Below are 22,734 nucleotides of genomic sequence, written 5' to 3'. Positions count from 1 at the left end.
CATGCAATTCTGTATCAGTTACCCTAAGTGACTGAGTATAAAGTTTTCCATGATTCTTTGAAAGCATATCTCAATGTCTGCTGATGGTGAAACTAACTACAGAGTTTTTAGGAATTTAAGTGTGACTCAGAGTTGCAGGTACCAGTGTGGAGGGAAGTTTTATCCTTCTAAGTTTTATTGTGAAGTTTTTACCTGTGTTACAGAGTATAAAGGATGGTTGTGGGATCTTATTGCTAACATTTGAAAGTTTTCTTAGTAGTAAATTACTTTGAACATGACTTCCTGACTTGTGGTCAAACTTGGGATCTGAAGTGCCCAGCCATATACATTGGTATATGAACACCTACAAGTCCCTGACTTGCACTTGTGCTTTTTATTCCTGTTTCAGGTGGAGCTGGAGGCAGTGTCCCTGGGATCGAGAGGATGGGCCCTGGCATTGACCGCATTGGCGGTGCTGGCATGGAGCGCATGGGTGCAGGCCTAGGCCATGGCATGGATCGAGTGGGCTCTGAGATTGAGCGTATGGGCCTGGTCATGGACCGCATGGGCTCAGTTGAGCGTATGGGCTCTGGCATCGAGCGCATGGGCCCACTAGGCCTTGACCACATGGCCTCTAGTATTGAGCGCATGGGCCAGACCATGGAGCGCATTGGCTCTGGTGTGGAGCGTATGGGTGCCGGCATGGGTTTTGGCCTGGAGCGCATGGCCACGCCCATTGACCGTGTGGGCCAAACCATTGAGCGCATGGGCTCTGGTGTAGAGCGAATGGGCCCTGCCATTGAGCGCATGGGCCTGAGCATGGATCGCATGGTGCCCACAGGCATGGGGGCCGGCCTGGAGCGAATGGGCCCTGTGATGGATCGTATGGCCACCGGTCTGGAGCGCATGGGCGCCAACAACCTGGAGCGCATGAGCCTTGAGCGCATGGGAGCCAACAGTCTGGAGCGCATGGGCCTGGAGCGAATGGGAGCCAACAGCCTGGAGCGAATGGGCCCTGCGATGGGCCCAGCATTGGGCGCTGGCATTGAGCGAATGGGCCTGGCCATGGGTGGCGCCGGCGGTGCTAGCTTTGACAGAGCCATTGAGATGGAGCGGGGCAACTTTGGAGGAAGCTTCGCAGGTTCCTTTGGTGGAGCTGGAGGCCATGCACCTGGAGTAGCCAGGAAGGCCTGCCAGATATTTGTGAGAAATGTAAGTGGTTCTTCAGTGGAATTCTTCAGGGTTGTGAACAAGGTGGTGTGGAGGTCAGTGGAGTGTTGTAGAACAGAGGGAAAGTCTACTGAGGGGAGAACGGGTAAGGGGAGTACAACTCACCTATTCCCAGAGCTGGGCTGGAGGTTGAGGGCTTACTGGAAGAATAGTGGGCTAGGCATGGTGGCCCACTTCTTTAAAATCCCAGCACTCTGGAGGTAGAGGTTAGGTATCTCTCTATAAGATCCAGGCTAACAAGAGCTACCAAGTGAATCACGGTCTTCAAAATACAGAGAAACAAAATTATAGTAGTCTGCCATAGACTGAGTAGACTGAGCTCTAAAGGTCTATGGTTTCTGATCCCTTGCCTTGAGGAGCACTTCAGTCTTGGCACAGTGATTCTGAGAAAGGTGGCTGTGATTGAATTATATTTCATCACTGAATTATGGTTGTGCCACTTCATAGCCTAATTCTAGGTAGACTTGTTTTGTTCCCTGCCGATTGTCTTAAAGAAGTCAGCCTGCCTCTGTGATGAGACGTGGTCATTTTTTTGGAGTTGGGGATGAGTTGGTAGGGAATTAAACCTAGGGCTGTACACATTCTAGGCAAATCACCCTACCCCTAAGTGAGCTACAAACCCAGCCTATGAAAACCTTCAAGTCATTTTCTTGTATCTATTATAATGTCTGTACATTAAGACGTTGCATCACAGACTAGTCTGCTTTTTTTTTTTTTCCTCAGCTTCCATTTGATTTTACATGGAAGATGCTAAAGGACAAATTCAATGAATGTGGTAAGTGTCTGTTTGAGAAAGGCTGTCTATGTGCTTTCCTGTGTTGTGGCTTGTTGGTGATGCTGTTGAGTTGGAGCAGTGAAGCTTCCTTCCTAGTCTTAACAACCACTGTCCATGGGCTTTAGAGCACCAGTGGGCCTTGCCATTGTTCTGCCTCTGTGGGTACTCAGGAAGGTGTTAGGTGTCCTGGTATGTGTCATGCTATATGCTCATCTCATCCTTGCTGTTCTTTTCTAGTTAGAATTTTGAGAGAGTCTCTCACTTTTTAATGAGTTCATGATTCTCTTTGCCTCTGCAGGCAAATGCCACCACTCCTGTTTTCTCAGATTCTGAGAGGAGGCAGTATTGTTACCATTTTTACATAAGAGTAAGCAAAGCCACCTTCTTGAGATCATATACTTGTAAGAGGCAAAAACAACAGTAAATCAAATACAAGTTGCTTTCCTCCAACTTGCTTTCCTTCTTCAGAGCACTCCTGTGGTCAGTAGTTGTAGGTCAGTGCACACTGGGTGGGGTGGAAGTTTCTGGTTGTGGCTTCTTAGCACATGAGACAACCTTTCTGTAGAGCTTCTTTGGCGACCAAAGTGCAGGCTTCCCCTGCTCCCATTGCACCTTCTCAGCTAAGCCAGGATGCGGGTGGCTTCGGTCAAGACCTCTATTTCTTGTTTCCACATTCAAAAACAGCTCACATTCCACTGCTCTGTTACTTTCCCCTGATTTGTATGAGGTAAGCTGCAGAGTCAAAGCCAACCTTCTTGCCTGGTTCTTTTGATTCTCTGCATTGCAATTTTCATGTCAGACAGTATTGTAACTAGATATTCCCAGAACTGATTGGAACGTGCCATTCTTCCTACTTCTGAGAAAATGCAACTTCAAAAGCTTCTGGTAATTTGATTCCATTTCCTTCCTGCCCTTGAACCTGAACTATGTGTTTGCCTGCTGACATTCTCTGCTTTCCTTCCAGAAGAATTCTCTCTTCCCCCCTTTTATTCCTTCCCACTTTTCTCTTTTTCTTTTTGAGACAGGATCCAACTAGTCCTAAGTTGGCTCCAAAGTTCTTGGGTAGCCAAGGATGACATTTAACTCTTAGATTTTTGGGGAGGAGGGGTGAGGGTTGGATCTCTTAAAACTCAGGCTGTCCCTTAAACTCATGATATAACCTTGAACTGTGTAATCCTGCTTCTACCTCCTTAATGTTAGGATTACAGGGTTGTGCCATCATGCCCCATTTGTTACAAGTGCTAGGGCTCAAACCAGGGGTTTTATGAGTACTAGACAAGCACTGTACCCACTGAACTACATTCTTAGTGACCTTGAGCTCTTGATTCTCCTACCTCCACCTCTCAAGGGCTGCGATTATAGGTGAGACACATTTTCATTTTTCTTTCTATCTTCCAACTTCTTTTCTTCTGTCTTGTCATTTCCTTCTGGATCTTGCCATGTAGCTCCAGGCTGGCCTAGAGCTTAAAAAAGTCTTGCTTTAACCTCCCAAGTGCTTGGATTACACATGTGTACCATTGTGTCCAGCTCTGGCAGTAATGTTTATTCTGATGAATTTCTACTTAATGTCTTTTAGAACACTATCATGAGAAACCACTGGAGTGTCACTTCTCCCCAAGCCACTAAAGTTATGGGCCTTAACAGCACCAATATGTTTTTGGCTCTTACTCTTATCACACACATGTTTATTTTATGCTTGACATATACCTGAGTACTTAATAATCTAGGTGTTTAATGGATATGTGTAAGCTACTTACTACGTACATCTGGCTTACATTTACATCGGGGCAGTATAGAAGTATTGCTATATTGGCAATGGCATTGTGACAGGATGGTGATATTCAGTAATCAAACCTCTAGAATTCTAAGGTTGGCTCCACATAGTCCCTTTTCTTTGTAACTTGCTGGAAAATAAAGGCAAACATTTGAAGCCACTTGGCTTCACAGCAGTAAGCTGTTTGTCCTGCTTAGAGAACAATGGCAATGTAGTGGAGAGGACAGTAGTTGCTGGTGCCATACGTGGTGTTCTGAGCATTCACTTCGTGCACAAGGGCCTCTCCCCTTTTTGACTGTGTCACCGAAATCCAACAGGTGATCTGGACTGAGTGGAGCCTAGACAGAGGCTGAGCTCTGGGTTTGCCTGATGCGTGTGGTCTCTTCTTCCCTCCTTGTGCCAGGCCACGTGCTGTACGCCGACATCAAGATGGAGAACGGAAAGTCCAAGGGGTGCGGTGTGGTTAAGTTTGAGTCTCCAGAGGTGGCTGAGAGAGCCTGCCGGATGATGAATGGCATGAAGCTGAGTGGCCGAGAGATTGATGTTCGAATCGATAGAAATGCTTAAGCAGTTGCCTTTTTTAAACATCAATACCAGACCTCTGAATTTGTATTTTTTCTTGTTAACCATTTTAATTTGTTGGCTGGATGTATAAAGATGTTTAAAAAATTCAGTTGCTTTTGGGGGTAATTTCAATTAATTTTTTAATGATTGGGGTTCCATTTGACTGTTTGCATTGAGATTGCAATGTGCGCAATTTTTTTTGTAGTTGTGGCATCTTGTTGACATCGAATATGACTTTGATAATAAATACCAGTTCCTGAAAATGGCTTGCTTTTTTTGTTTGTGTGTATGTTGTAGATGTCTGTGGAGCTGGGGCAGCTTTTACTTCCTCCTTTCTCAGAATTGTCACCCCATTGTTGGAGTTGGCCTCTAGGGTTTGGAGAGAGGTCCTGGTTTTTTTAAGAATTGTAGGCTTTACACTATAGTACAAATTCTAGAAGGTCTTCGTTTTCCCAGGAGCAATAATAGCAATCCTGAAATACCTTACAACAATCCTGAAAGTCATCCTATGGCTTTATTCTGTGAGTCCCAGAAACGGAGTAAAACTCACCTCACTTTGGCTTTTTTGTTCAAGCCCACTAAGAATGTCACTGTTTTGGGGACATTTCATACTGATGTCCTTTTAGGCAGGAACCCCACCAGTGAGGGTCCGTCGTTGACTTACTTGGCAACACAATAGCCTATAAGGGGCTTTTGGGGTGCGGCTACTGGTCATACAAGGTATGTGTGGATGTATCCTCAGCAGCCCCTTTCTAATTGGTAGGGTAACTTTTTTTTTTTTTTCCTGTTGACCTTTGTGCCAGTCAGGAAGGAGAGAAAAGACAAGAACCAATGATGTTTTTAAAGGGGATTTTTATGTAGACACATACACTTGGGCGTCTGATTGCCAGGCTTGGGATCCAGGGCTCCTAAGTCGGCCGTTGCTAAGCTGTTGGTCCTGGAACCCACCTGTCAGCCTTACTGTCCCTGAGAAAATTGTTGGGTATCCAGAGGGTCTGCAAAAAAGGATGAATTCCAAGTGATACTGTGCCACAGAGGCATGATAGCAAGTATCCCTGTGGGAATCACTGTACATACCCCAGAAGCTGACGTCATCATATACTTCTGTTTCCCTGGCAGAGAGCATGGTGTAGTCAGCGGGGGCTACCCCAGGTGTTCCCCCATCCCATCCAGGCAGGATCAGTACTTACAAGGGCAACAGTGCGGTTCTGGGTACGTAGCCATCTGCAGGGGAGAGTAGGTAGAGTGGATTCTTAGCCCTAACACCTGTCACTCCTTTCCCTGGATGTGGGTCAAGCACACTTACACTTGCCCTTGGGATCCCGACACAGCATCTCATCCTTGCTGGTGAACTCGATCACTTCTAGAATCTCTCCACGCCGGATGCCCAGGTGCTTGCCACCTCCACGCCGTGTCTTGGCATTGGGGTCAATCATCATCTTTGTGTGAATTACGATCTCACCTTCAAACTTGGAGAACATCATGTTAAGACTTTCTGCTGTTAACCTTAGTTCTTCCTTAAGGTGAAAGTCCTGGGCCTGGGTACCAGTCCAAGATTCACTCCTTGTTCTATGTCCTTACCTTGAACTTCTTTCTAAACTCTCTCTCAGCTTTCTCTGCCTTCCTGATTTGTTTCAGCAGCTTGGGGTCAGGGGCTGGCAACTGCTGTGGCTGAGTGGCATTCTTCCTGGAAGACCTAGTTATTGGAGATAATTATGAGTAAGAAGTGGCCCCTATCAGAGACAGCCCAGCCCAGCCTGTAACATCCCATTTGCCCCATGTACCTGAGCTCTGGATCCTGCTGAGGCCATCTGGTGGTTTGCTGGGTAGGCTGCACTTCATCTAAAAGTATCAGACAAGAGTCAGGACTAGGCTCCCGGCTCACTACCCTAGTGATTTGATGTGTGGTAAGCCTGCCCTCTGAGAATCTTGATCACTTTTCTCCTATACTTATCTCTCAAGGCTAATCAGTTCTTGTGGGTAAGGTTCATTTTGGTGAGGAAAATAAAGGCTGAGAAGTTGGTCAACTGTCCAGTAAAATTGTAGAAGTGGTATGGATTTGTAGGCTTTTGTTTTTGTTTTTGTGGTCTTACTGTGTAGACCCAGCTGCCCTAGAATTCAGCTCTATCTCCCTCTGCCTTCCTGAGTGCTCGGATTAAACATGGTCACCATGACTAACCTTTCAGGTGTAGGCTTTGGTGGCCCCAGCAGTAGGCCAGGCTTCCAGAGTGAGTCCAGATGGTGCCTAAGGGTTTGTTTGGGTGATAGTCTTTTGAAGCTTGTGTGAGTAAGGGCCTGAATCAGAAGCCCCATTTTGTTAATGACCCAAATGTCACTTTGAACATTTCAGACCAACTCTCCTTTCTGTTGAGCATCCCACAGCAGGGGTGTCTGTCATACCCAGCCAGTGTTGAGATCTCAACTCTTCAGGCAGAGATCTGGTTCCTACCCAGATCTACTTTTACTTATACAGCACTGCTTCTACTTCTCTCATGATCTGCCTCAGTCTTGAGTGGTCTCACAGCTTGAAGCAAACTTGACTCTGACACTACGGGGGCCCTGTGGTCCTGTGTCACCCTGCAGTTTGTTCTGAACAGGCCACTGACAGCCTGCCTTTTCTGTTGGTCTGCACATACCCTAAAAAGGCTGGACGCTGCCCCTCCAGATGAATTCCTATCTGAGAAAAGACGGGGCTGCCATATTTCAAAGGGACCCAAGAGTAGGAAAGGAGTTGGTGGTCCCAGGCTACTCTGGTACTGGGAAGATTACTGTAAAATGTTCAAAGCAGCCTTTGAGAGACTGTCCACAGGAAGGCTCACACATGGCACTGAAAGGAGAAACTCATATAGTTCTGGTATTTAATAATGATCTTGAAGAGTAAAGATTGGGAAGCGGTTACTGAAGCAGTGCGTATGTGTGTGTTGGAGGAGGGGTTCTATTAGGTTTAGGAAAGGGAAGTCCTTTCCTAACCTTGGAAACAGTAGTGAGGGCTCTCACCAGCGTTTCTGCAAAGCTGTCTCCCACCCCCACCATACAGCATACCCTCAACGGAAACACTAGGGTCTCTGTTAGGAAACTCTACTAAAGGACGTGTTGCAAGCATTGCCCTGGTTAGATCAGGAGAAGCAAACAAAAGGGACCCAGGAAGGAGCAAGGGCTAGAGAATTTGAAGGCACCTGGCTTTGAACTAGGACCTCCAGCTGGGACAGGGTGAGCAAGGTTATCCCAAGGCCAAGAGTCTCTGTTAGGAGCCCCCAATAAGACCAGGAATAGCTAGCTAGGGGAGGGGAAGCTCAGCTGGAACTTCCACAGCTCTAGATCAACTGGCTGGGCCTAGTCTCAGATCCCTGAACTCAATGTTAATGGGGTAATTGTCTTAGTTGTGGCTGCAGAATCAGCAAAGTTCTTTCAAAGAAGCGCATGTTTGCCGTGGAGACACCAGTCTTGGAGCTGCTCAAGGAATTAACTTAGAAGAGAGAAAAAGAACCTTCTGCCACATTGTCTCCAGCCCTAACATCTTGCCTTATTCCAGCCACACACAGAGCTTGCTGGGACATGCTCTTAGGATGGACTGCAAGGAACCTTGTGGGCTGGGATTTGCTTTGGTATTATTTGCAGGGTCTTAACCTAATCCAGGCTGGTCATCCTGCCTGCTAATGCCAATTATAGGTGTGCATTGTAATTAACTGTGCCCAGCCTTGTCCATAATCCTGCCATGATTCCTGCACATGAGTGCTACGCTTTATAAAGGGAATATGCCATGATCTCACTCATTCTCTGCCTAATATACTGCCTAGTCTGTTTTGCTAACTTTGGTTTCTACAGTTCTTTCATTGCTGTCCAGGCCTCTTGTCACCTCAGTGGATCATACTTCTACCTACAGCAAACCTGGCTGCTTGGGTACCTCTGGGCTTCTCCTTCCTCACCATCTGGCCCACCAGCATCCACCCTAGTATGGATCACTTTCTAGTCTTACACCTGGAGTGTGAGAAAATGCCTTTCTTAACTAATGATTCATGGGTGCCCAGGCCAACCACTTAGACCACCTACAAACCTCTGCCTCTGGGGCTAGGACTAGAGTCTTCTGTGGCCTCCACAGCATCATACGGCTCATAGATCTCCTCCGGGTACCTGTAGGGATACCTGAGATGAGGGCCTCCTTGAGCCCCACACCCCTACCTGGCCCCTCTCTCCCTACACTCACTTCACAATATGTTGAAGTTGTTGGGCTTGGAAGTGGGTCCCAGTAGTAGAGGCTGTCTTTCGTACAGCTGTGGAACAGACAGCATGGGAGGGAAGTGGCTCTGCCCAGATTTTTAGGCCACTCCTCTGCCTCAGCCACCTACCCTAACTTACCTGTGTGTGGGGCTGGGGCTCTCCGGAAGCTTTGGATATTGATGGGGACCGGTGGTAGTGGAGGCTTAGCTGGGGGAGATCCCAGGCTGCTGGCTGAGGGTAGAGGCCGCCGAGGTGGGTGCCGGACTTGGAAGTCTTGTGATCTACAGCGGAATGTCCCAGGCATTCCAAGCCCAGGGCTGAGGGGGAACTGGGGCCTGGAGCCCACAATGGCAGAGGGCAGGGAACACTCGGATACTGAACCAGGGAGTTTGGGCTTTCTAGGCAGACCCTTGGGGAACTCCGGCTGGAAGAACTTGCCGTGTTGAGCTTGCAAAAACTTCTTGGGGATCGAACTGAACTCAGGTTCCGAGGATGTTCTAGGGAGATGACCCAGTTCTGGTTGGAGAGGCTTCTTTGAAAGTATGTTGTGGTCTAGCTGCTGAGGCTTCTTGGGAACCTTGCGAACTTCGGGCTCAGAGGATGTCCTGCTAAGGTTACTTAGCTGGAGCTGTGGATGTTTCTTGGGAAATGCATGAAGGTCTGGCTGAGGGGAGTGAGATTGGGGGTTACATGACCCAGGCTTCCAGGGGGTTGTCTGGGGGACTTCAAAGGACATGGGCTGCTGTGGAGACTTGGGGCAACCGATGCTCTGAGGATATGGGGGCTTCCTCAAGTTCTCGTTGAACTCAGACAGCAGTGACTTCTTGGGAAAGGAATTTACATCAGGCTGTGGGGAGTGGGGATAAAACTCATTGGACCCAAGCTTGGAGGGGGATGTCTGAGGAACTTCACTGGACTCTGGCTGTGTTAGGGACTTCCTAGAGAAAGTAGCAGTCTGAGGCTGCAGTGGTTTCTTGGGAAAGGTACTGAACTCAGATGGCAAGGGCTTCAGAGGACCCTCACTAGACTCAGGCTGCCAAAACATCTTGGGTTTGAGCTGTGTTGGGGACCTGGCAGGATTGCTGAGCTCAGGCTTCAGGGGCTTCTGGGCAGGTACACTAGGCTCTTGGGGTGCCTCAAGCTGTGGATAGCTCTCTAAGAGCTCTCCAAAGTCAGGTTTGGGGAACTTCTTTTCAGGTTTGGGGAGATTAGTGAGCTCAGGTTGTGAGGGCTTCTTTGGGAGGCTGGCAAACTGGGGCTGAAGGGGCTTCTTTAGATCTGTGAACTCGGCCTTCGAGGGCTTCTTGACACCAGTGAATTCCGGATGTACAGGCTTCCTTGGGAGATCTCTGAGCTCAGCCTGTAGGGGCTTCTTGGGTAGATTAGGGAACTCAGGCTGCGGTAACTTTCTGAGAACCTCAGGCTGTGGGGGCTTCTTGCCTACAAACTGCAGCTGTGGGGTTTTCAAGGACACTGCACTGAACTCAGACTGTGAAGACATGCGCTGATCACTTAACTCAGTCTGTGGAAACGTCTTCAGGAGTTTGTTGAACTCAGGCTTTGGGGTTTTTCTGGACGGTTCTCCAGACTCTGACTTAGAGGCCTGGAACTTAGCTTGGAGGTTTCGGAAGTCCTGATTGCTCCCCTAGGAGGACATGGAAGGGTGTCGTACAAGAAGGCAGTTGGAGAAACAGCTATAGATACAGTTGGTCATAGACACACAAACCCATCACCCTCCCCCTCCCTTAGCCTCCCATTCTAACATTGCTTCTTCCCCAGCCTCAGCTGTACCTCAGTCAGCTTCTCTTTTTGGATAAGAACTACTGTTCCCAGGTTTCTGGAACTCACACCCTCCTGAATCCTCTTCTTAAGCTGTGTCTAACTTCATCTCTAGTAGGACCTAGCTCTTTATGCCCCACCCCTAGCCCATGGGCCCGAGATGGTACTTCCAGTCAGCAATGCCTTCCCAGCATCTTCAACCTTTTCACCTCTTCTCCCCCTAGATTCCCTCTCGGCCTGACCACAAAGCTCTCCCCAGTTCTTTTTTGTTTTTTTCTCAGATTTCAAGATACATCCGGAATTCAACCACTTCTCACTGTCACCCCAGCTAAAGGAACTGTCCCCCACAGCCCAGATCACTATAATGGGCTCCTCCCTGGTCTGCCCTAGAGGAGACCTGCTAAGTCTCTGCTCTGAATCTCTCAGTGAGTTTTCATCTCTCTGGGGAAACCAAATAGTCCCTGAATGACTATGCAACATCCCTCCCCAGCTCATAGCTTCTGTCCTGTCATGCATACCTCTCAGTGCATACATAGGGGTCTCCCTCCTCTTTGTCTTTATGACAGTACTCCTTAAGGGAGGCCTCTGAGACAACCCTATTTTAAATCAATTTCGCCTCCCCAGTTTCCCACCTTCTTTATATCTCCCATCACCTATCAAATTGCTTATTAGTTCTGTTGTAATGTCTTTATAATGTTTTGGGGGTTTGTATTTTTGTTATGTTAGGGATGGAAACCAGCAAGTTCTGTAGCACTGAGCCACACCTTCCCACTGACTAGGGTTCTTTTGTTTGTTTTTCTTGTATTTACTTTTTAAAGCAGGGTCTCATATATAATAGGTTGGCCTCAAACTTGCTATGTATTTGAGGATAACCTTGAACTCCTAATACTCCTGCCTCCAACTCCCGTGTGCTGGGATTACAGGTATGTACCACTATCCTTAGTTTTATTTTTTGTTTTGAGTCAGTGTCTCACTATGTAGCCCAGGCTGGTCTGGAACCCAACAATCCTCCTGCTTCAGCCATCTGAGTGCTGAGATTACAGCTGTGTACTTCCATACCCAGTTTGACTAATCTGTTAAAATTTTATTTGGAGGGCTAGAGAGATTGTTCAGTAGCAAAGTACTTGTCATACAAGCCAGAGTTCTGTCCATACATTAAAAAAAAGCCTGGAGCCACACCTGTCATTCTGGCTCTCGGAGAGGCCAAGGGAGGAGACTCTCTAGGGTTTGCTGGCCAGCTTGTCTAGCTAAGTCAACAAACTCCAGGTGCAGCTAGAGACCCTGTCTCAAAAGAGTAAGTAAAGGGCCATTGAGAAAGGCCCAACCTTCACATACATGTACTGTCTATTACTGTCACAGACATATGACTGTCCCCTTTAGCCCCTCTAGATTATCCATGACCTCTCACTGCCTGGCACATAGTTAAGTACTCAGTAAAATATTTACAGAAATAAAATATATGCAGGACTACAAAGACAGGTATATATTCAGTCTATCTAACATGTGGGTATATCTTTCTGAAAAAGATACACAGGGAGGCTCATGATACTCCACATGAGGGGCAGCAGGCAGGCTCCCCATATGGGCACAGGCACCATATGACATATTCCAAACATTCCTGGAATCTCAAAGATTGGCCTTTGCCATAGGTCACAGGTGCAGGTAGATATTCAAGTAGATACCCAAGGCTTCTGAGAGGCCTTACAACCTGTCTTCATCAAGGGTCAAGAAGATCGGAGGACGGGTACAGAACCTTGTGAGCCTGTCTAGAGATGGAGGGATTCAGAAACACCTCTGGGGAGGCAGCAGTTCTTGCCTGGAGTCAGACATGCCTTTGTTGAAGCCCCAATGAATTGAGGCAACAGTTCCAGCTGACCACAGGACTAGATATAAGAAAGGGTTAGCAAAGCACAGTTTGGGTAACTGGCTGGGGATGGGGGCTGGTGCAGCAGATGCATGACCCACTTCATCACCCCACAGGAAGCCTCTGCTCTTATCCCAGCTGATGACATAGGGTAAAGGGGTATCATTCCAGGCAGACCCAACCTACCCTGCCTTAAGAGTCACAGATCCAAGCCTGGTCCACAAGAGCTCAAGCTATGCCTTGGCTGTTCCCTACTTTGGCCTAGGCCATTTCATTCCCAAGACTTCCTAGCTCTATTCTGTCAGGCTACCAATGGGGTCATGTTTACCAGTTCCCCAGTTTCCACTTTTGCTCCTTGTTACCTGCCCAGAATGGACTTCCAATAGGGGCTTGGGGACTCACCATGGCTTCAGGGAGTGATGAACCACGAGGTGAGTGGGTCTGAGCTTAGGCTGCTGCCTTGAGGAAGTAACTGTGGTTTCTGATCCTCGACACACCAAGTAGGGGCTGTTGGGGGGGGGGGGAGGAAGGAGGCGGAGATGGCCTTTCTGTCCCCTCCTTGAGTTCCTGCCTGCCTACTACAGTCCCCAAGCTCAGGTCATCAGACCTAAGCATTTCTCTAATGCACAGTTACTAGCTATTAACTAGCCTCTTGATTCCCTATTATTCTCCTTACTCTTAACACTTTGGGTTCTTGACAAGCTTTGTCTCCAAAGAAGCAGGCTTAGGCCAAACTCAGGACAGCCACAGGAACAGATCACCTCAATGGGGATTTTATGGTTTGCTTTCGTGTTTAAGAAAAATTAGAGCCAGGATATGGCTAGTGTAATGGTGAGGACACGTCTGTCCTCCTGTGTTGTTTCATCTACCTTGTTTCAACACTTGTACTCTCAACAGGACTTCCCTGTTAAGGTGACAAATGCCCAGTCAGCCAGGACTGAGTACCCAAAGCATAAGGCTCAACAAGGATAGCAGATTTAGGGGTGGATGGTATTAAAGATTTATAACTGGGGTGAGGGGAGGTAGGGGTTTTAAGGACCTCTTAAGTTCCCAGTCATTAGAGAAAGCAGAGAAAGGAGAAGCCAGAGAACTAGATTACAGGAAAATGGAAACAGCTCTTGAGAGTCCACAGAGGGACAAAGGTAGATACAGGTAATGGAGAGCCTTGACTGCAGGATTCAGCCCACAGAAACAAAAGCAGAGTACAGAGCTATGATTCTCAGATTTGAAACAGAATTCCTTGAGCTGTTAACAGAAGGATTTTCCAGCGATTCTGACATCACCAGTCTGGGATGTGGTCCAAGCAGGAGGACTATTTAGACCCTGGCAGGGTGATTCGGTTGCACAGGTGAGAATACTTGTGAGAATACTTGCCAGCCTGAGGTACATAATGCGACCCTGACTTAGAAAATTAAAGAAACCCAAGAAAGTACATGTTCTATCCAGGTCTGGTGGCACAAACCTGTGATCCCAGCAATTGAGAAACTGATATTAAGTGCAACAAGATATTAAGTGCATGGCCAGCCTCAGGCTACAAAGTTGAGATCCTGTTAGCAGGATATAGTAATCTTTATCCATCACTTGGGAGGCAGAGGCAGGTGGCTTCAAGGCCAACCTGGTCTACATAGCAAGTTCCAGGAGACTGTCTCAAAAAAAAAAAAAGTTGAGATCCTGTCAAAGGAAAAAAGACATAAGAAATCTGAGGTTGTAGCTCTGTTGTATAGCATTCACAAAGCCTTAGATTTGATTTCCAGAACTACATAAAACAGCAGTTGGGAGGTAAAAACAGGAGGATTGGAAAGTCCTATAGTTTGAGGCCAGCCTGTTTTACATGGTGAGTTCCAGTCCAGCAAGGGACACATAGTAAAATCTATTTTTTTTTGTTTGGTTGGGTTTTTGTTATTTTGGGGAGAAGGTTTTAGGGGGGGAGAAGGGGGATTTGGTTTGGTTGTGGATTTTTGTTTTTTGCTTTTCGTTTTTTTCTTTTTTCTTTGTAGCCCTAGCTGTCCTGGACTTACTCTGTAAACAAGGCTGACCTCGAACTCAGAGATCCACCAGCCACTGCCTGCCTAGTGCTTGGCTTAAAGACATGTATCACCACTGTCCGGCTTTGTCCAATATTTTTTTTTTTTTGGCTTTGTCCAATCTTAAGTGAATATTTTATCTTAGGTGCTGAGTTGCTATTGGGTAATATAAGGCTGATGGAGTAGCAAGAACATGTATAACTCTTGGGAATGAACCAGGTGAGGTTTCATAAGATTATTTAAATGGAAAGAAAGCAGCTGAGGCTGAGAGATAGGCCTCCTTTGTTTTAGCACACAGCATCAAAATTCTTATGCTTCTGTATTGCCATCTTGGGTCACAGTTCCCAGAGGTAGGTCTGATTTTACAGGCATCTCAACTGGATAGGGATGACCAAGTGTGGGTTTTGGACTTTCCAGAGCCATGCTGAGTCGAGTCAGGGGTAGGGATATGAAAGAAGTCATGCCTGTAATCCCAATTACTAGTTGAGGGTGTGGGCAGGTGAGTCACATGCTCAATTCACGGTTAGTAACTGGAGGCCCAATCTCAAAACTGAAAACACTTGGCCAGTGAGCTGGCTGGGGGTTGTAGTGATGGAGTTGAGGACACTTGCTCTACAAGCTGGATGACTTAAATTCGATTCCTGGAACCCATGCAAGGTGGAGGGGAAGAACAACTCCACAGCTGTCCTCTGATCTTTATGCTGTGACACACACTTACTGGCCAAGCAGCACACTGCAGGCAATTAAAGCTTCTACTAGCTAAGGGTGAATGACAGCTTGGAAATTGCCCAGGCTGATCACTCTGTGGAACCTGGGGACCAAGTAGGAGAGCTGTAGTGTGTAGGCTCCCAGCATGGCCACCAGAGGCCTTCTCACACTGTATTTGGTTCACATGGCCATGACCTGGCTCTAAGCTATGGAACTAGTAGCCCAAAATGATCAAGGCCAAAGAAATTATCGTGGAAAAGTCGGGAGTTCTTTGAAGAAGGGAATATGGTCCAAGTGGCTGAGACATATGAGCTGGGATCCAAGGTTGCAGCTGCACTACACCTCTCTTACTCTGGATAAAGATAAATAGTCTGGCATCCCTCAGGTGACGAAACTGTTGGTGGATAATTCCCAAGTGATGACCCAGCACCTGACCCTGCAGACAAGTCTCCAGGAATTGCTCCATCTGTTCAGGTTAACCTCTTTTGAGCAGTTGCACAGGTATGTGCCTACCAGCTGATCAGGCTAACTCCTTCTCCCACACTGACACTCTTTTGTGCTCCCTGCTGGAAAGCTGGGACACTTTGGCTATCTGGGAGTTGGGGGTAGAACACTGGTAGTACCAGCTTGAGCAGAGAAGGTCGAGGATTATGAGAGTTCAGAAGGCACAGTGTGGGCATTTATAAAGTGGCAAGGATTGGCACGTAGTTTAGATAGTAAATGTGGTGCAGCGGAAGTTCTGTAGGTCCCTGGTAGGGTCCCTCCATCCCCACTACTCAGTTTCTGGGATGGGAATCACTAAAGGGACATTTCCCAAATCCCCTATTCTTGCCTCTCAATTCCCTTCATCCAGAAGATCCCAAGCATTATGACATCCACTTTTATTTTTTGTGTGGTATATGCACCTGTGTGGGTGCATGAATCTGTGCTTATGTTTGCAGAAGCTATGGGTTGCTATCAGCTGTCTTCCTCTTGAATTCTCCAAGGTCTCTCACAGAACCTGAGATTCACTTTTTGCTAGACTGGCTGGCCAGGAAGTCTCAGGTGTCCACCTGTCTCTTATCTCCCTTTCCCTCCCCACTACATTACTTGCTATTTGTTATTTTACTTTGGCTTAATAAACTCACTCATTCAAAACCAAGTATGGCCATTGTGATCATTCTCTGGATTCTACAATCAGTGAGGTTGAATAAAGAGAAGATAGGAGGGCTGTGATGGGGGATGTAGGGCCTGGAGGTCCTAGCTTAGCAGTGTCTGGAATTACCTTTTGGCTACAGATACAAGGACAAAGAGGTGACAGAAGAAAATTCTGATTTAGAGATAGGACACAAGGGAATAGTGAGACAAACTGGGGTGTGACCAAGGAGGTCTTTAGGTTTTTCCTATTCCCAAAAGAAAGAGTTATGAAGATTATGGCCATGGAAGAAGATGGGGTTCGAGAAGGAGCCTTGTGGTCTACTAGAACAGGATCTGTGTTCGTGTATGTACTGTGCATGTGGGATACCTGTAACTATGCCTGCATATGTGAAGGTTAACATATGCAGCCTTCCTCAGTCACTTTACTTTCTTTTGAGCAAGGTCTCTTAATGGGACTTCAACTCAGTTTTGGCTAAAGTGGCTGGCCACTAAGCCCCCAGGTCCTGTGCTGGGTCACAGACACATGCCACCATGTCCAGTTTTAAAATGGGTGCTGGGAATTTGAACTCAGATCCTGCTTGTATCTACTATGTTATCTCTCCAGTCCAAGAACAGGAGTCTTTATCCAGAGAGCTGTATGAGCCACTGAGGAGCACTGGTGAAAGATGCTCTGACAGGGGTAGGAGGGGATACCCTAGCTAGAGAGGTAAGACCAGTCTCCAGGTAATGGCTGAAAAATACATTGGATGTCTAATCCCAAGATGCATGCCAGTCTGGCTCTGGACTGCAACAGAAGCAAGGCACCATATTTTCTTGGTGTGTATGAGAGAAGTATGTGGGGGGGGGGGGATGCACGTTATGTATCCCATATCTAGCCAGGATGCCTTTGAATTCCTAATCATCCAGACTCTACTCCCCAACCACACCCCCCCCCCCCCCCAGTTCTGGAAATGTATGCATACATTAGCATGACTGGTTTATATGGTCCTGGGGACAGAACCCAGGGCTTTGTGCATGTGAGGCAAGCACTGTACTGAATTACATTTTACATCCTTTTCTACATTTTCAAACAGGGACCCCAGAGTCTCCAGAGCTGGGGCTGGGGCAGAATCCAGTAGCAGAAGAGGGTCTGCTGACAACAAGGATAAAGTTCAGTTCTTCATCCTGCCATGCCCACCTCCTTAACCACAGTTACCCAAGGCTTTATTCTCTCCTGTGAAATCACTGGCCTCAGGTGCAGGTGGCTTTAATCCAGGACAGCTCAGAGCTGACATCTAGCTTCCCACACTATGTCTTCCTAATTTTTTTTTTTTTTTTCATTTTCATTTTGTTGTTGTTTGGATTCTTTGTTTTTATTTTCTTTTTTTTTTCATTTTCTTAATTAATGCAATTACACCTCGGCCATAGGCCCCTCCCTGTCTTCCTAACTCTTGGTACTTAAAAAAAACATTTTTTAGAAAGTCTTGCTGTGTAGCCCAGGTTGGCCTTGAACGTAAAGAATGATCCATCTCTGCTTTCCAAGTGCTTGGCTGTGTCCCCACATCTTGTTTGTTTTTTGAGACAAGTGTTTCATTGTGTAGTCTAGCTGAAACTTGTTACTTAGATCAGGCCTTGAATTCACAGAGATCCACCTGCCTCTGCCTGCCAAGTGCTGGGATTAAAGGTGTATGCCACCATGCTTTTAAGTATGGGGCTTTAATATACGAAAGTTAGGAGGACAACTCTGGAGAGTTGATTCTCTTTTCCCACTCCACTATGGGTTTTGTGATCAAACAGGTCATCAGCGTTGCATGGGCAAGCACTTGAACATGATGAGCCATGTCTTTTTGTTGTTGTTTTTCAAGACAGGGTTTCTTTTGTTTGGCCCTGGCTGTCCTGGAACAACCTCTGCAGACCAGGCTGGCCTTGAACTCAGAGATCTACCTGCTTCTGCATCTTGAGAGCTCAGATTAAAGGCATGTGTTACCATAACCAGATTTTTTTTTTAAATAAAGGAAAAAATATCTGAAAAACAAACAACAAACAAAACCCTCTGGTTTCTGGAAGTTGTGGAACAGAACAGTGGGCACAGGCTGCCCCTATCTATAGCTGGCTAGGATGGGCACTATGGTAGAGACCTGGATTCCAGGGCTAAGGTGACAGTGCTAGGAGTACTTAGGAGAGTCAGGTTCTGTGAAGCCAATTCTAAGGCCCCTTACTACATTGTATGAGCCTAGACCCAGTAGGTAGATGCCTACTGCTTATTTGAGGGGAGGACAGGAGAGGGCTCGGCGGTTAAGAGTTCACTGTCATACTGCTTTTACAGAAGACCCAAGTTTGGTTCCCAGAACCCATGTTGGCAGCTCACATACCCATACCCTCTTCTGGCCTCTATGGGCATTACATTCTCATGTGTACACACACACTCACACACACACACACACACTCAAAAAAAAAAAATAAAAATGAAAGCATAAAAACCTTATCTGAGGGGCAAGGGACCCAAGACATAGCACCTTTATTGTCCCCTCCCTCCTCAAATTACAAAATAAATCTGCATCCCCTCCCACCCAGCCCAACACAACTGGTTCAAAGCTGTGAGAAAAGCGGATTCTCCCCCTCTGACAGCTGTGATAACCCAGGAGCAAATGGGGTTGGGTCCTTGTGGAGTTGAGTGGGAGGCTGAGCCTGGGCCTCATCCCTTGCCTCTAGCTCCATGCCCGAGCATTTCTCAGCCTTACCCGCCCGGATGTTGGCACGAAGGAACCCTGGCACCAGGGATGTGGGAGCGCCAGGGCGGTGGTCCTGAAGGTGTAGTGTCATGGTGGGCCGTGAGGCCGTGGAGAAGTCACACTGCATGCACGAGTAGCGGCCACGCGTGTGTTCCCACACGATGCGGCTGGGGGCCGCGAACCCTGCAGGCAGGCAGGCAGGCCCCAATCAGTCCTGGGTCAAACTGCAGAGGGCCTTTCAACCATGAATGGTGGATGTCAGCCTGGGCAGATTAGACTTTTTCCTGTGTCTATCCCCCTCAGCTTCTAGGGTCCAGCCAGGCTGGATCCTTTGAAGGCACCAAGTTTGGCTGCCATCCCTGGACCCACCACGGGAGAGGACCACTCAGAGATGGGTAAGGCGCAAGTTTTTACACAGGAACGCCGACGCAGATGAAGGCATAGGTGCCAGTCGTTTTAAAGGTAAAATCATGTATTTTAAGGGACAGGCACTGCTGCTTCCCAGCATTCACAAGGCCCACACAGGGCACAGGAATAAAGGCCCCTCCACCCTGCCCTGGTGGTCACCTGCACGCACCTGAGGGTGCATCGGAACCGCCCTGAGGTCTTCTTGGACTGCCAGCAGTACCTGTAGGAAAGAAGTGGGTCAAGTTCAGAATTGGGGTGGGTCCAACCAGCTTTGCAGGCAAACCACTCCCACACTCACCTTGACTCTTTTTCCAGATGGCAGTGCTAGAGGCTGGTGGCCCTGGAGCAGCAGTCAGGAATGGGCGCAGTCGTGGAGGACTCAGGCCAAAGGGTGCAGGGTTCAAGTACGGAATGAAGGGCCCAGTGGGGGCAGAGGTGAAAGGCTCAAGTAGTGGGAATGGCAGGCCCAGGGTAGATGAAGAGTCAGACTCTGTGGGGCGCTCAGGCACAGGTGGCTCTTTGTCCAGGGAAGGGGGTGGTGGTGGAGCTGGGCTCTGAGCATGCTCTGCACAAACATGCAGATGCTTGAAGAGTGAGCGGTGAGTGCGGAAGCGCAGGAGGCAATTCTCACACCTGGGGGCAGGTACAGTGCTGGACTGTCTCTTAGGCAACAGGAAAGTGCCTACCCATTGCTACCCAGAGGCTAGGATATGGAAAGGGTATGTAGGTAGAAATCTCTGGCAATGCACCCAAAGTAAAGCTTGGCCTACATGCCCTCCCTTACTGTAATCTTGATCTTTCTGGGTCTCTCCAGCTTAGAACTTCAAGTTTCGATTTTACTTAGGTGGCCAGTGTTCCACATAACAAGTGAGGTGGAACTGGACAGAACCACAGCATGTACACCTTACCCTGCCAACCTGAGCCTGTAGCCAGGGTGACTTACTCCTATTCTTCCATGCAGTTGGGGCTGGTTTCCCAGGCCACACTCATATCCCCAACCCAACCCTCCTCCACACACTAGGAAGGGCTAAAGGTCTAGAATTCACAGAGGTCAGGATCTCACTTGAAGTAGCGATTGGGCTTGTAATGCAGCTTGCCATGGGCTACCAGCTCCTGCATGCTGGGGAAACTCTCAGTGCAGCTCAGGGATGAGCATCGGAAGAGCTTGCCTGGATAAAGACCAAGTGAGGAGTGGGGAGGTTAAGACTTGGGGGGGCACTGCCTACCTTCCACCCTAATCTTCTTTACTGTCTCCAACCCTCATCTTACCTTCCAGTGACTGTGTAGGTGGGCAGTGGGTACGGAGATGCTGTGCCAGATCACGAACACTGGGGAAACTAAGACAGCAGCCAGGGCTAGAGCAGGGTATCTGTTTCCCTGCAGGATGAATGGGTGTCATCTATCTTTTCCTTACCTATCACCCATCCCACTACTAGAATAAACTGACCTGAAGGGCTGGATTTGTTCAGTTCACCCACAGAGCCATACCTGACATACTGACAAGATGCTCAGTAAACAGTAAGGAATCCCCCTCCCCTACATAGGATACAATGTAATTCCTTATCCTGCACAACTTAAGTCCTATGGAAGGTCCTGTGATTCCCAGAAGAACCCATCACAGATCACCTGGTGGTGGACGTCGTCTGGGCAACCTCAGGTCTTCATTGGTCCCCACACCTGTACTGGTTGAGCCAGCCTGGCAGCTGTCTGGGGTTAAAGAGGCAACCTGCTGTGGAGGTCCTCCACGATCCCACACTGGTGGTGTGGCTGTTTGGTTAGGGCCTGGCTCCTCCAAAGAGGAGAAAGTGGTTGTAGCTGCCACATCTGAAGATGCCACTTCCTTGTCAGGTTTACTGGAGCTGGATTCCGTGGTGTCAAGGCTGGGCCTGGAAGGTTCCTCCTGGTGCAAAAAGTAGCTAGAATTAAGGATCAAGAGTTCCCTAGGACAGAAGGAAGCTCTTCTACTTCAAAGGTCCACAAGACTCAGGGTTTCTAACTCCCTCCACTCCCATTCATCCCACTTTCTGAGTCACCAGCAAGATCAGATAAGGGAGGTAAGGGAAAACTAAACTACTGTCTGTCGCCTAATTCTAAGTGCAGTCGGGGTTATCTACCAGGGATTATGCATGAAAGAGTACCATAATCAACATCCCTTCCTCTTCAACTTTGGCAGGAGAGAGGCACCATAGGGAGGACGCGTGGCCTACAGGAGTAACATGGAAATGCTGGAGGGCCTAGAGTGTATTGTATGATGGAGAATGCTGGCCGGGCTAAAGCTGTGCAGACGAACTCAAGAGAAGCTCGGGGCAAGGCTGTGTTAAATATAGGGGATGGACTCGAGCACAGTGGGCGTGGCCCAAGCAAAGCCAGGTCTAACCGAAGGGGCAGAACGCTCACTGACAGCGGCGGGCGGGGACCCGGATGTGGGGGCGGGTCAGCTGGAGAGGGTTCCTGCGGCAGGACCGCCCCCTGTCAACCCCCGCTGCTTCCAAGCGCCCGCGTGCGGGGTGCCGCGCTCACCATCCTCTGCTTAGTTCGATCTCTGGTTCCTGTGTCTTCGGTGGCTCCGGCTCCAGTAGGGGCGACTTCCTCGGCAACGCGGGCTCACGCTCACGTCGGCGCCATTTTTACCCCCCGTTTCTCAGATCTCGCGAGATCTAGGGTGTGGCCTAATCCTGGACGCTTCTCTAGGAGGAGGGGCTTGAGGCTGGACTGCCGCCTAGTTAACGTGGTAATTCATAAGGTTAATTGCAGAATCAAAGGGCAAAGATCCAGTATGAAAAATCTCTCCAATCCTTGTGTCCTCGTCTGCAAAATGGACATCACCACCCCTTTCCCTGCATGCTCCAACTCTGGAAAGGCAATAAACAGCAATCTTTCGTCTTTTTTGTATACCAGGTCAGATTAACCTCGTCTGCATCAGCCTTCAGAATACTGGGATAACAGATACTGTCTGTTTTTAACTGGGCTTTATTTTTAGAGGAAAGTGACAACAGCTCCCCTGTCGTTACTTTTTAGCCCAGACTGGCCTTATACTGAGGCCATTGAACTTGGATGCCTCCACACCAGGTTTTAGGTGGCACCACGTGTCAAACCCAGCGTTTTCATGTATGTTAGGCTAACACTTATTCAAACTAAGCTACATCCTTAGCTGTATGCACATACATATGCAAGCGGAGTGTGTGTGCACAGATGTGACCCAGTTAAGTGTGAAGGCCCAAAGTAGATACTGTTTTCCTCTGTTGGTCTCCACTTTATTGAGGCAATGTCTCTCTGAAGCTAGAGCTCATCAGTTCCCACTAGTCTAGCTACCTTGCTTGCCAGAAGATTCCTGGTGTCCACCTCCCAAGAGCCCTGGTTACAGGTAGCTGCATGCCTCCCACACAGGGATGCTGGGGACCCAAACTCTTCCTTATCTGCATGAGAGCTGTGGGTCTGAACCCTTGTGTCTGTAGAGAGCCATCTTCCTAGCAAGCTCCTTTTTTTTTTTTTTTTTTTTTTTTTTTTTTTTCACATTCAATCTGCAGTAAGAATAAATCTATTGTAATAGCTCGAAGCGAGAA

The 22,734-nt window shown here is 48.0% G+C and overlaps 3 protein-coding genes across 5 annotated transcripts in view; 1 reads left to right on the top strand and 2 right to left on the bottom strand.

The window, feature by feature from the left end:
* Hnrnpm (heterogeneous nuclear ribonucleoprotein M) overlaps positions 1-4,585 on the top strand; it is a 41,195-nt gene extending 36,610 nt beyond the window's left edge. For both annotated transcript variants that reach the window (XM_055617862.1, XM_055617861.1), the window contains 3 exons: positions 389-1,191; positions 1,933-1,984; positions 4,162-4,585. In XM_055617862.1, the coding sequence (XP_055473837.1) occupies positions 389-1,191; positions 1,933-1,984; positions 4,162-4,325 (1,019 nt within the window). In that variant the 3' untranslated portion in view covers positions 4,326-4,585. The remainder of the gene's footprint in view (positions 1-388; positions 1,192-1,932; positions 1,985-4,161) is intronic.
* Positions 4,586-5,205: 620 nt separating this feature from the next.
* Pram1 (PML-RARA regulated adaptor molecule 1) lies at positions 5,206-12,648 on the bottom strand. Its single transcript, XM_055617874.1, has 10 exons — positions 12,586-12,648; positions 8,679-10,185; positions 8,527-8,593; positions 8,377-8,453; positions 6,107-6,164; positions 5,904-6,018; positions 5,629-5,791; positions 5,513-5,546; positions 5,400-5,434; positions 5,206-5,317 (listed from the first exon to the last, which is right to left on the bottom strand). The coding sequence occupies exons 1-10, from the start codon at positions 12,586-12,588 to the stop codon at positions 5,280-5,282; spliced, it is 2,097 nt and encodes a 698-aa protein (XP_055473849.1). The 5' UTR covers positions 12,589-12,648; the 3' UTR covers positions 5,206-5,279.
* Znf414 (zinc finger protein 414) lies at positions 12,495-21,802 on the bottom strand. 2 transcript variants are annotated; one of them, XM_055617876.1, is made up of 8 exons: positions 21,692-21,802; positions 20,798-21,071; positions 20,441-20,548; positions 20,235-20,340; positions 19,470-19,804; positions 19,341-19,391; positions 18,773-18,946; positions 12,495-12,690 (listed from the first exon to the last, which is right to left on the bottom strand). In XM_055617876.1, the coding sequence occupies exons 1-8, from the start codon at positions 21,692-21,694 to the stop codon at positions 12,593-12,595; spliced, it is 1,149 nt and encodes a 382-aa protein (XP_055473851.1). In that variant the 5' UTR covers positions 21,695-21,802; the 3' UTR covers positions 12,495-12,592. The 2 variants fall into 2 exon arrangements, with proteins under 2 accessions (XP_055473851.1, XP_055473850.1); XM_055617875.1 differs by lacking the exon at positions 12,495-12,690 and having other exon boundaries at positions 18,533-18,946.
* Between the last annotated feature and the right edge of the window lie 932 nt (positions 21,803-22,734).

Source organism: Psammomys obesus, unplaced genomic scaffold (assembly GCF_907164565.1).
Source record: "Psammomys obesus unplaced genomic scaffold, mPsaObe1.curated_primary_1811, whole genome shotgun sequence".
NCBI lineage: Eukaryota > Metazoa > Chordata > Mammalia > Rodentia > Muridae > Psammomys > Psammomys obesus.
This window is presented reverse-complemented; position numbering and strand designations above follow the sequence as displayed.